At 42.3% G+C, this 13,326-nt stretch overlaps 1 protein-coding gene across 10 annotated transcripts in view; it reads right to left on the bottom strand.

The window, feature by feature from the left end:
• Window positions 1-1,459: 1,459 nt before the first annotated feature.
• LOC139924073 (bromodomain adjacent to zinc finger domain protein 2B) overlaps window positions 1,460-13,326 on the bottom strand; it is a 69,172-nt gene continuing 57,305 nt past the window's right edge. For 6 of the 10 annotated variants that reach the window (XM_078286969.1, XM_071914998.2, XM_078287017.1 and 3 more), the window contains 15 exons: window positions 12,931-13,154; window positions 12,300-12,374; window positions 11,985-12,216; window positions 11,801-11,863; window positions 10,765-10,909; window positions 9,441-10,264; window positions 8,599-8,851; window positions 7,852-8,007; window positions 7,222-7,382; window positions 6,362-6,690; window positions 5,660-5,795; window positions 5,397-5,543; window positions 4,488-4,795; window positions 3,631-3,774; window positions 1,460-2,897 (listed from right to left, as the gene is read on the bottom strand). In XM_078286969.1, the coding sequence (XP_078143095.1) occupies window positions 2,741-2,897; window positions 3,631-3,774; window positions 4,488-4,795; window positions 5,397-5,543; window positions 5,660-5,795; window positions 6,362-6,690; window positions 7,222-7,382; window positions 7,852-8,007; window positions 8,599-8,851; window positions 9,441-10,264; window positions 10,765-10,909; window positions 11,801-11,863; window positions 11,985-12,216; window positions 12,300-12,374; window positions 12,931-13,154 (3,354 nt within the window). In that variant the 3' untranslated portion in view covers window positions 1,460-2,740. The remainder of the gene's footprint in view (window positions 2,898-3,630; window positions 3,775-4,487; window positions 4,796-5,396; window positions 5,544-5,659; window positions 5,796-6,361; window positions 6,691-7,221; window positions 7,383-7,851; window positions 8,008-8,598; window positions 8,852-9,440; window positions 10,265-10,764; window positions 10,910-11,800; window positions 11,864-11,984; window positions 12,217-12,299; window positions 12,375-12,930; window positions 13,155-13,326) is intronic. The other 4 variants (XM_078287074.1, XM_078287123.1, XM_078287151.1 and 1 more) reach the window with 1 other exon arrangement.

Here is a 13,326-nt window from a genome sequence, read left to right as displayed (position 1 = left end):
TTGGCAAGACAAACACACTACTTAAAACAAGAATAACAGAACACAAGGATGCATTTTAAACAGTTGATTCCCCACTCCAGTGGTTATGGTACTTCAAGGAGGACAATTCTGCAGCAACCCAAAAAATCACAAGGTCTCGACGTGGAAGAGATATTGAAAAGAAGCTGCTGCATTATGAATCACAGTGGATTGATCACCTCTGCACTGCTCAACCTGAGGGACTAAATGAGTTGCCTAACTAAACCGATGCTTATAAAAAAGACTGCAGGGTATTGAGCACTGTGATACCTGCAATTCATCACTGTATGTTTTGGTTTGTGTGATTACTCTTAGTGTTTCAGAGCCTGTGGCAATTCTGGATCTTGCTATCTGGACTACATTGGAATCCATTATGCAGGCCCACTCATGTATTTTGACCTACTTGTATCATGTGGAATCATCATGCTCTACCTGTGAGTCAGTCATGTGACCAACTCACCTGTGAAAAGTTGCCTTGTTTGGAGAGAAAAACATTTGCACTGTACTTTGCACCTTATACACAGTCACATAGTGAACATCAAAATAAAGGTCTTAATGCAGAGAAAACTTTGGATTTTCTTTGAAGTTTGCATCCAATACATACCATTCCCTATAAAATGAAATATTTTTTATATTTTTATTTATTTACTTTTGTTTGGCAGATTGATCAAGCTCACTTCCTTGTTGCTGTATGGCACACTATAGATGTTGGAGCCTGTATGGTTTTGTTGACAAAATGCTGTTTTTTAAGCTATCTTTGTTCTTTTTTTTTTTTTATTGTGAAGCACTAACTTTGTTTTGAAAAGTGCTATATAAATAAAGACTGTTATTATTCATACTTTCAAGTGTGCAACAAATCAAGTTTATGTGAAGCTGCTGAACTAGTTTCAAAATGAAAAAGCTGAATGCATAAAATCTAATCTCACTTTCACAGAATAACCACTTTTTGGGGTTTTTTTATTCATTCAAATTATGGATCTTTTTCTGCCAGATCCGAGCATCTTAGTGTGACTAAGTGTTTAGAGAGCTGTTGAACTTCAAGACCTCATTTCGGAATTTGCATCATTTAAAAAAAAATTATACTTTTAAACCTCTAGGCTGTATATATGAATGCCTTTTTACGACCTTTTTCACGCTTGTGTTTTTGGCACCAGTCTCCTCTTACCATTTGTTAGCAATGCAGGTGATATAGTGAAACAATTTCTCCCCAAAGTAACTGCAAACCACTGCATTTACATCATTAAGCTGTTAACTGATACACAGCTTGAAAAAAAAAATTGCCCTCTAGTCTACATATTTAATTTACAGACTGTCAACTGAAATGAGGTCAACATAAGTATGATTTCTAATAAAGGCATATTCCACAGACTTACAGCATTAGGCCTTTAACCAAAAGTGTGTGTGAGATAGGATGGACAGAAAAGAAAACAAGTTTAAGTCATTTAGGTTGAAAAACATCCTTTTAATAGGTCCGTGCCACACACTAGTGAAAAATAAAGCTCCTACAAAAGAATGATACTTTTATTCCACAATATCTTAAATAAAGTAACTTCAAGTACTCTTGACTTGGGTACAAAAAAACTCTAGCTGCCTCCATCAGGCCACAACACACAGCAAGGTTCAACACAGTGGTTACAAATGGCCTTAGGTCCTCTGTACTGTGGCAGATATGAGGAAATGCATCATGGAAGCATAATTGAATGCTTGTTGTTCCTTTTTCTGCTATGGGAAGGAATGATTACTGTGTCACTGTCCAACTTTGGAGGCCTTGTTGGATTGAAATCATATAAAAAAATAATGTTGTCGTAAAAATTAAAACTAAAAACAATAACATCCCCTACATGCCCCTGTTGGAAGGGTAGGCACTACCAAGATTAAGGATACCACAGTGTTTGCAGAGGATATGTATATACTGTACAAACAATATTTATGATAATGTTTTCATCACGTTCACTAAAATAGAATGCTACAATCATTCTAAGGCATAAACAATATCTTAATATTCTTAAACAATTTTTACACATCGTTCCAAACAAGACATAATATTGACATTAATAAACAGTATATACACATGAATCACCATTGTCTAACTGTTCCTCTGCTGTTCCTGTAAATAAATGCAGTTTTACAGTTTGAACATAATGAATACAGTCCTCTGATGCCCCAAAGCACTGAACAGTGTAAACAGTTATTATTTTTTTTTTTTCTTGGCTTCGTTTGATATTTGGGAGAAAAATTATAACACAAAGACACATTCCTTTTCAATTCAAAGCAGTTCAGCTGATTCTTCCTTTTCATAGAAAATGAAGTGGACCTTGATTCATAAATAATTATTACAAAATTAAATACATTCACTATAATACGATTAAATAAAAAAAGGATATTTACAGGTAGTGGAAAGTATTCTAGCGCAGATACATCAGTGACAGTTGAGGATTCATTCAGTGCAGTGTTCTGAGACAGGGAATGGTATTGCACTACGACACCCCATTTCTCTGGGACTCTTTGGGGCTTTTATCCCTGTTGTAGTAAATCCAGCGCACCTCATATAGCGGCTTTTTTTTTCTCAAGGTGACATCTCTCTTAACACACCCTAGGCTCCTTATTAAGGAATTGACTTCTTCCATCCTGCAAAGCCACATTCTTAAAAAGAACAAAAAACAAAAACCTGGTGCTCCATTATGAAAAGTAGAATGGGTTTATGGGGAGAATCTGAACAGACTTAGTTAGTTTGTTTCAGAAGCTCAGTCCAGCGCTTCTCGAAGAACTTCCTCATGTTGTGACCAGCTCTACCAATATCTGAATTGTCTTCATTGAATTTTTCGCAGTTATCAAAGACCAGGTTGACGTCGATGATGAAAGTCTCCAGGTTTTGATACCTGAAATAAAAGTAAATGAAGTCTGTTGGTGAGAAAGCACATCAAAATCCACCAATACACAGTGGTGGAAAAAGGACTCAAACAGTTTACTTACTGTAAGTAAAAGTAGCAATACCATAATGGAAAAATACTTCATTAAAAGTAAAAGTTCTGCATTCAAAATTTTAATTAAAAGTAAAGAAGTATTAGCAGTAAAATGTACTTTAGTACATTCTTAAGTACTCATTCTGAAGAACGGTCTGTGCGTGTTGAATTATTGATGCATTAACCTGTAAGAAGTATTTTAATGTTGTAGGTCTAACTGCTCCATATACTATTGGCTAGTTTAAACTCTGACAATGCAATATATTTTATGAGCTTATTGTATATTTTGCATGTAAAACCTTATTCTGCAAAGTAACTACTAACTACAGCCGTCAGATAAATGTAGTGGAGTAAAAGCACAATATTTCAATCTGAAATGCAGTGGAGTATAAAGTCTCATAAAATGGAAATACTCAAGTAAAGTGCCAGTACCTCAAAATTGCACAGTACTTGAGTAAATGTACTCAGTTACTTTCCACCTCTGCCGATACACCACGCATATTTAAGGAATGAGTGGTAAGTAAAACATTTGAAACATCTAAAACATCTTTTTCCTGATCAAAACTATTCTGACTTTTAATTTCCCCTAGCCCTGCAGGCTTTCGTTAACGAGGCAGAAAAAGAACCAACAGGACTTATGTGAACTTACTGGCTGCTCACAAGCTTCTCACGTATGGTGGAGAAGTCCATGGGCTTCTTGATGACCTTCCTGTATCCGGGGACTGACTTCAGGTTGACGGGTGTGAGAAAAGGCCATGCATCCTGATGCCGCTCCAGCTCAGCAAGGAGGACCCTGTCGAGCACACACACACACACACACACACACACACACACACACACACGGTTGGATACAGAGCATGAATTTTATTTGTTGGGGAAAAAGCCTATTCTAGCGTACTGAGAAGCCTACTGTCTCTCATTTGGAAGCATATCATTTAATCATAAAAGAACAGACAGGTAGGTTGTAGTCATATATATCAGAGTAATATGATGTATATGATCTTGTACAGTGATTCTCAACCCTTTTCATATCAAGGACCCCTAATTTAGCACATATTAGGGCCACAGACCCCCATTTGATGAGATTTTGTCTAAATATGAGAATATTTTTATTGTTGGATATGATTTTGTCCAGAATTCCATGACTATCTGTGTTTTAGGTAGAGAGATAATAGTGAAACTATGATCAAAATAATCATTCTTCTGCATTCTCTAATTGTGTTCACTTCTTTTAAATGAATTAATGGTGAAGTTTAACAATTCATCAATTTGCTGGGGACCCCCTGAAAGACCCCTGGTATGTATATGTATGATGTAGTATATGATATGTATATGTATGTATGTAAAGCCCTTTGAGACTTAACTGTGATAAAGAGTCATATAAATAAACAAGACTAGACTAGACTAGTAGGTGCCGGCTACTGTATAATTGTTTAGAAGAAGGTGACATGAAATGTATGAAGAATTCAAGAGGAAGACAAGTACGAGCAGGCCAGCGGTGCATACCTGCATAATCCCAGGTCCCTGTTGTTGTCTCTAGCCGTCTTGGCTCGCTTCACGCACACAGGACCCTCCTGATTGGTTGTTGGCGGGGCAGGCGAACTCTCCTCCGTTTTCCTCTTCCTGCTGGTGTCTTTCGCTCCTTTCTTAGGCGTGCTGCTGGCGCTGGCCGAGTCGTCCTCCGACACTTCGCCGTTGCCGGCCTGCTTCCCGTTCTTCTTCACCTCTACACCCTTCTTACCTCCCGCTCCTCCTCCGCTGGATGCTAACGGTTTGCTTGGAGGTTTTTTGATCTTGGGAGATGGGCCGCTTGCCTACACAGAGTAAACAATCCATTATCTGGGCTGTGGTGTAATTAAAACTAATAGTGTAGAGAACGTTAGAGTGATAGATCGGGCCGATATTAGCCTTTTATGAAATGTCAGATATCATCCTGTCATGACATCCACCCCCATATTATGGAGGTTCCTCCCCTGACCACAACTTCATAAAAACAACCTGAAAAATGTACAGTAAAATTGTATTTTCTTTATTTTCTTTTAGGAGCTGCTAACCACCTATACAAATTTTATTAGTATGGGTTTTAATGGGAGGATTTTAGTGTCACTTGTGGGTATAAATGCTGTTGTGAATCCTTACAATTTTTGGGAATTTCTAAGGCATGAAAGTGGTCAGATTTTAAGATGTTCAATATCGGCACGAAATATTGGCTACTGGCAAAATAGCAGTATTGGCCTTCGAAAATCAAAGAGTAGTATAGTGTAGATATTTTCCTATACTCTAAAAGCACAGGAGATGTTTCAAAAAATGTATAAAATAATGTGAGTTAAATAATTTTAGTCTATTAATCTCAGAGATAAAGAGTAAGTGATCTATTGTAGACAGATGACAATGCATTATAAATGGCTTTGATACCTTGGATATGCAGGCTGGGCAGTACCAGTCTCCCTCGGGGATACTGGTGATCTTGGGTTTGTGACAATAGGTGTGGCAGCCTTTGTCGCAGCCATCACACAGCAGGAGAAGGTCCTCATTATCTCCCTTCCTACACATCTGACAGTACTACAGAACGAGTGCATTCATTAAAAACACATCCACAGCCCCCCGGATAGAGCGCATTTTTAAACAACGAGGAGGAAATGCATTGGGGTTACGGTTCTATTCTATCGGCTGCTCACCACTTTCATGATAGACCTCTCCCAGGCGATAGACTTCTGTAGCTGCTGGATGCACATGGCCAACTGGGCAGCGCTGCGCACTTCGCTCAGGGCCTTCCTCCACACCTTCATACCGTGGGCCACCTCCTCCTCACCCCTGGGGGAAGATAAAAGGGGAAACATTAAAAGCACAAATATACGCTAACACATCGGCCTACACACACACACACCAGAATACTATCAGTTGAACCAGCCGCCAACAAGACAGCAGACCACACAGAGCTCCAGCTGTGCAGAAACAGGCATGAGGAGTTTGAAGGTGCAGGGCATTGGGGGACAAGTACACACTGAAATTGCCATGTAGAAGGGACATCCATGCAGAAAGAGAGAAGGGGTGGGACCTGACAAGAGTATATGGTGGGAGTCATGAGCCCATAACCAAGGTTACTGATGCACAACACCATGCAGATGACTGCAGGAAAGGCAGAAAAAACAATGTCAGTAAACCCCCACATGGAAACAGAAACTGAGTGGAGCCAAAAATAAAAAAAACTGCACAAGACCAAAGAAACAAACAAGAAGGCGGCAACAAATTCTGCTGTCAAGGCAGCGAAGACCCTCATTTTTTTTTTCAAATAACGTGGGAAAACATAAAGCACACACAGAAAGAGGTTTTTTGGTGGGGGGGGAGGGGGGGGAGCGTTGGTTGGAGAGATGACCTACCCTTCCCTGTCAGCACTAGTGGATGGGGCGGGGGCAGGGACAGTGACCGTACCCACATTATCCAGCCTGATCTGAATGGTGGTACCTAAGGGGCTCCTCAGGTACCTTCTCTCGATGTTGCGCTCCAGATCGGCCAGACGTGTCACTGCTATGTCCAGCGGGTTGTCCGGGTGACGCATCACCCCGCCCTTCTCCACCCGCTCCTCCTGATGCTCCTTGGAGTCCTTGTCTCCTGCGTTTGCCGCCGCCGCTGACGATTTGGTGAGGGGCTTGTGCTCATAATACACCAGGTCCTCCCGCTCCGACTGAGGGTCCGGATACGTCCAGCCCTGGGAGAGGAAAACGAGCTGTGAAGTCTTTCCGCCTCTGATCGTGGCACTCCACAGATCTATCAAACAATTAACCCCTTGCACCCTGAGTTTCCCCTTGAATTTCCCCTTAATTAGCTAGCTACTGTACGACACAATGTCACAATGTCACATTCATATTCTGTATCTGCTCGTTCCAACGTTTCATTGAAGCTATAGCTGTTTATACTGAGTGAAATATTCAAACCCGAGATGCCACTTTTAAATGGCTGCACCATTACATCAAATGGAAAAATCAAAATGTTTTGTGCATCATTATATTCACATTTTCTTGTAATTCAGCATGATATATTTGATATCTTTAGAAAGCTTGGGATCTTGACTAGAATTTAAACTAAAGTTTTTTGAACAAAGCTTGGCTGCAAAACATGTGTTTGTAATGATGATCCCACATGAGAGACCGGCAGTAGAAGTGGTTTTAAGTATATTTTCCATATCTGGATATGTGCATTTCTGTGTGTGGGTGTCTGTGCATTTGTGTTGGTGTTTTACCTTGACCTGCAGGCTGGCTGTGGTGACCTTCCTCTCCAGTTCCTCCACCTGCTGCAGCACAGCGATGTCCATCTCCATCGCCTGCTCCTCCACACACCAGCCTCGCACCGACTCCACGCTGACCTGGCTCTCCTCCAGCTCGCACAGCTCAATCATGGCCACTGGATGGAGCACATGGCAGATATATACTATGTCAGGGATCAGTCAATCACGCATACATACGCAAACACACACACTGACGCAGGCAAACACATACACAATGTGCCCACTCATACACGAATATTTATAAAGTATAATCCAGTTCAATCATAAATAATACTACTGCTATCCTTTATGTTTGGAATAAATGGGAACATTGAGCATTGCAGCAAAATCAAATGGTAAATGGCATTGTAAACGCTGCAGCTTTTATGCTCACAGGGTATTCACCGGGCACAAGGAGTGCTCCAGGATTTAAGTCTTTGTGATCATCAGGGACAACTAAAGCGCTTATAAGTTTGACTGACAGCACGTCAAAACTACGTCATTTAGTACTACAAAAAGAATCAATTTCCTATATGCTCTGTGTCTTGTTTAACTGTGCAGGGTGAGTTTGTAGTTTGTGATCAGAAGGCGTGGGGTGACACTTACCGTCTCTGTGCTTGGTGCAGACCTGGGGGATGATCTCCACGTATTTCTGCATCTGCCTCTGGAGGCCCTTCTCTCTGATGCCCCGGCTGTGGAGAGCGTTGACCAAGGCCCTCAGCTCCTCGATGTCAGACACCCGCCACCAACCTGTTAGCATCTCTACATGGGCACACACGAAAGAGAGAAAGAAAGAGAGAGAGAGAGAGAGAGAGAGAGAGAGAGAGACAGAAAGAGACAGAGGAAGAGAGAGAATTCAGAAAAAACAGGCATGTAAGCAAGAAGATATTGAAGTATATCACCATAACAAAACGCTATGGCATGCCCAATTTTTTAGAAATCATTTTAAAAAAATGAAATTGTGTATACCAGAGCAGAACCTCACTAATCCAATTATCCTTGATTATTCAGGTAAGTGAAATCCTTTCAGGCAAGTGAAATCTTTCCAATGACTGAAAGATATTGAAACTATGGGTGTTGTGTGAAACATGTATGCCAAGTGTGTAAAGATGGCGGCATCTCCCTTAATGTTATTACCTATCCGAAAGAGTAACTGACATCCCACCATCAGGTCACCTTCTTTACACACCTTTGCCCTTAATAGCATGCACTGGTGCATCCTGCACATTATAAGCTGTCTGAGGTTTAGATATACAAAGTTTAATGCAATTAGTATACTCCCAAAATAATAATTTACCGTTGAACTAGAGCGATACATATTTAACATTCTTTCCATGGCTCTATATCACTCACCCTCAGGAATGGGCCGAGGTGTGAGGTGGTCCAGGGACTTGGGCATCTCCAGGGCAGGAGAGGGCACGGATGGGGTTTTCTCGATGCGGGGCAACGGTGACTCACTCTTACTGGAGACGCTCGCGGCTGTGTTGCCCTCCAGAGAGTGACCTGGCATAGGGCTGGGGCTGCTGCACAGAGGCAGGCTGGGACTCATCATGCCGCTGGGCCAGCCTCCAAACGGAACCCCCAGCAACGGACCACCTGACTTTGCCTGGAGAGACAAGGGGAAAACAAAAGGGCAGGTTGCAGACAGGAGAGGGGGGTGGAGAGGAGGTAGAGAGGAGAGAGCAGGAGAGAGAGTGAGTCACAATTACAACACTGCAGTTCTGGCACACGGCAAACATTGGCTATCTCTATTCACTAGGGATGGGACGCTATGCTTATCTCACGATACGATTCAATATGCGATATGGGGTTCATGATTTGATACAACCGTGATATGATGTAATAAATAAAAGTTCAATAACAACAAAGTGTGATTGTGCAGAATTATGTTCATTTCTGAGCCACAAATCTTTCTAGCAATGGCATTGGCTTACTAGAATGTAAACAACAATTTAAAAATGTCATTACAAAGTGCGAACAATATAATTTCGATGGAGAGCTTGGGACTGTGATTGTGATTGCTAAGCCGTCTCATTTGTGATAACTACAGCAGAATAAAATGTAGGCAATATCGCGATTCATTTTTCTGCCCCATGATACATTGTTGCATTTTTGTATTGCGATACATTGAATTCCGATATATCGTCCCATCCCCACTATTCATGCTGGTCTCAACGCCAGAACAGTAAGCTCACCTGCAGGGCCGACAGCGGGTAGGTGAGGAGGCCGGCCGGGTGGTGCGGGCTGGCAGAGGCCGAGGCAGCAGAGGGGGTGAGAGGCAGGGCGGGGGACGGAGGAGGGGATTTGGGCCTGGCTGGGGTGGAGGATGAGATGGGAGCGACACGGGGCGCTCCCAGGGGAGAGGTGGTGAGGGACGACAGGTCACAGGGGTTGCGAGGGAGCAGACTGAACCAGTGTCCGCTCCTCTCAGTCAGGACTCTAAGTAGCTGGTCGTTGGCTTGGAACGCGAGGTGCGGAGACGGGGCGGGGGACGAGGTTGGGGGGGTGTTCCCTGGGCTTTCACGTGGGGCCGGCGGGCACAGGACAGATAAAGAGGTGGAGGCTAGGGGAGGGGCGTTTGTAGCGTCATTAGTGGTCACCATGGAAGCGGTTGTGGCTAATGCTGGCTCAGAGGTATTGTGAGTAGGTGAGGATGATGTGACTGTGGGTGTGGCAATCAGTGCGGCCACAGGGCTGCCATTTTGTCTCGGGCGGGAACTCTCCTTGTCCTCCGCCTTTAGAGTTTCTTTAACGCCCTCCTTGGTGACATGCCGCAGCTTGCAAACTTTGGAGACACAGACCGGTTTCGGGCAGAAGAGGGCAGGAGAGTTTTTCTTCCCCTCATACTCCTTGTCCTCCTCGTTCTGCTGCTCTGAGCCTTGTATGCGTGCGCTCTGCCCATCCAGGTTGGTGATGGGCTTGTCCTTCTGCACCTCCACCTCCTGGGGCTCCTCTTTGACCTTGACCTCCTCCGCTGCTCTCCTCCTCCTCTGTCTCTCCTCCTCCAACTCCTCTGGAGCTGCGGGGGGATGACAGAGCCAAATGTCACTAAAGCTCACAACCCTATTATACTGGTAGCTTTTGTATCCTAGTACTTGTATGATGAAGCCACGCATTATTCTACAGTTGCTTGTGGAAGCTAGGAAGAGTTGTGTTAGATTCGTTAGATTAGTTTGTAGTTGCACTCAGATAAATCAGTCTTAGCAGAGGTGCAGGGAATTAACTTCCAGATAAAGTAAAAACTCAACAGCATATTCCACAATGGCAAAAAATTGTTGGACAAACACCCAGCCAAAAAAAACATATTTATTTACAAAATGTCTTCTTTTTGTTTTTGCTCTTGTGCTTTTATATTTGTCACTATGCCTTTTTTTGTCCAGCTATTTTTTTTGGAGTGTGCATAAAATGCCTTTAAGAAAGCCTTAATCAATGGAGCAAAATGAATCAATTCTCATCGACATATAACAAGGACTCTTCAAACTAGGGAACAAGCTACAGTGTGGACCGTACTGTAATTACCTTCTCCACTCTCCATGGCTTCAATGAAGACCCCTCCGCAGTGGGGAAGTACCCAGTACCGGCGGCGGTAGCGGTCCTGACCATACATCATGGAGCGCAGAGAGTGGGACGCCTCAAACAGCTTCCTTCTGATCTGGTGATGTTGCTGCGAAGGCAAAGAACATAATCCGTTATTTTATACAGCAGAGACACTTGAGCTGCCTACTGTCCTGCTATAATCACCATGATATATTAAACATAACATGTTATGCTAATGAGATCATTAATTCAGCTAATTAATGCATTAATTAGCAAATATTTCTATGTCAGCATACTTGTCTTCACATAACACATGGGTGGTATTAATATGAAGTCTGTATCTTACAGCATTAAGGTGTTCTAGTAGTTTCAAGAAAATGTCCTTCTCCTCATTAATATGCAAATTTATGCAGTTCCAAAATCTAATCAGATAATCTACTCTATAGGGGGAATCTGTGGTGTAAGTATGACGTTTCTATCATGTATTGTTCTTGAGTTATTGTGTTTACAAGAATGTGTCTATACAGACAAAATGGATGTATAGATGTCTAGGCTAAAATGAAGCTATACAGGGTTTAAAAGTGAAAGTTTAGTCTAGTCGGTCTTAGACTACGTCTTCTGGCGTAAATGACAAAAATAAAGCATTATCTTGTACTTCTGTGGTGCATATTTTTGATATTGTTTATGCATTGTTTAAATATGCAATAATGCATTTACTGCTTGGTCTAAAACTGGACTGTACACATCCTGGGCTATATGAGAAGCATAGACGTAACGTGAAATGACGTCTAGTGCTCAGTGGGAAGTTTCTGTGGTTTACTGCTGTGTTTCATCACTTCCCTGTAGCTTCCTAAAGAGACTTTTTAATCTCACTCTATTTTCCTCTTGTATCAGACATAAACAGCGCAACCAGTCAACCAACCATGCGTTAATTTTTGGATGTTTTTAAATTGAAGATAATGGGTATTACATTTGTCACTGCACATTTGAACACTGAACATTTTAAATAGGAACGTACCTTGGCTAATTTCTCTATCTGCTTCTCCAGCTCCTCCACACTGGTGGTCTGGTCACCTTCATCCTGACAGAACAGAACACATAAATGTCTGTGAGCAGATCCCAGGTCAGCCTTGATGATTGATCTGTAGAGCATCAAATGGATGCACCAACATCCGAACACTGTATACATATATTTGTTTTACCTCGTCACATGTTTCCACTTTTTTAGACTTCTTGATTTCTTCCTCCTCCTCATCATCATCCTCCTCGGCCTGGTCGTCGCTGTCCTCGTCTTCATCGTCATCATCCTCGCTGTCTCCGCCTGGTTTCCTCTTGCGTTTCAGGGCAGAGGAAGGAGTGCCAAGGGACTGGTTTTCCTCCACACCCACACTGGCCTCCCTCTTCCCGGTCCGCTTGGCATGAATTGTCCTCAGTCTGGACAAACACACACACAAATTCAGCATGACAGTGCACAAAGAAATAAAACATTCTTGTTTTTAGGGTTAATGAATGCTTACTTCTTCAGTTTTCCCTCCATAATGATCTTGTCCTTCCTCATGTTTGCCATCTGATCCAGGCTTTTGTCAATCTCGCTGCAAGGAGAGAGGCAGTCCTGTCAGTTTCATTTGAGCCTAAACACACATCTGTATTGTTGGTATTTCCAGAGACTAATAAACAAGTTCAAATATATTGAGTAAAAGATAAAAGATCGGGCAGGCAGGCAATTATCTAAAGCCAAAGTAAATAGTTTGAAAAGCTAGTACCCAGGAGCGCTAATTAATAATTGAATAATTTACTTCAAATCAGAAAGACTCTACACTGCAAATTAGCAGATTTATTGAGTCTTTTCCACTGCATTAATAAAACATACCATTATTGGCACATGAATAAATTGAGGTTAAGCGGTAGCGTAGCACAGATGCGGTAGATGAATATACTGTGTCAATGTGTGGCTAATGATAACTGATATCAGCTGTTTCCGTTTCCTTTTTTTTTATTATTCAGATCCATAAGCACTGGAAGTATACTGACCCTTTTATAATCATTCAACAATATGTCCCTAAAGCAGAGTATATTGAGATGATATTGACCTCAACCATGCTCTAAACACTTTCAGTCAGACATTTCAGTTCTAACTGCTTCCTCTACCTGATAACAGCCCTGCTGCAGGCCAGCTCATTAGCCAGGAAGCCCAGGATAGAGGCCTTCTGGGCGGGCGTGTGGGCCTGGAAGGCCTTGGTCTTCAGACTGAGGGCCAGAGGGGCCAGTTCTGTGTTGGCACAATGAGCCCCCATGTACATCTGCAGCACCTCAGACACGTTATCTCTGTTGATGCCAACGTTGGTCAGGTGGTCCCCAAGCATGGTCTTTGTCTGGAAGAGAGGGAGTGAGACAGGCAAGGAAGGAGAGTAAGGGAAAGGAGGGCAGGCAGGGGAGAGACAAAGGAAGGCGAATTAAATAGCTTGTTGAGAAATTTAAGTTGTTTTGACTTCCAAGTTTGTTAGTAATTCTGTCTCATATTTCTATCACTAACAATGCAATGTA

This window comes from Centroberyx gerrardi, chromosome 1, assembly GCF_048128805.1.
Source record: "Centroberyx gerrardi isolate f3 chromosome 1, fCenGer3.hap1.cur.20231027, whole genome shotgun sequence".
Taxonomy (NCBI): Eukaryota; Metazoa; Chordata; class Actinopteri; order Beryciformes; family Berycidae; genus Centroberyx; species Centroberyx gerrardi.
This window is presented reverse-complemented; position numbering and strand designations above follow the sequence as displayed.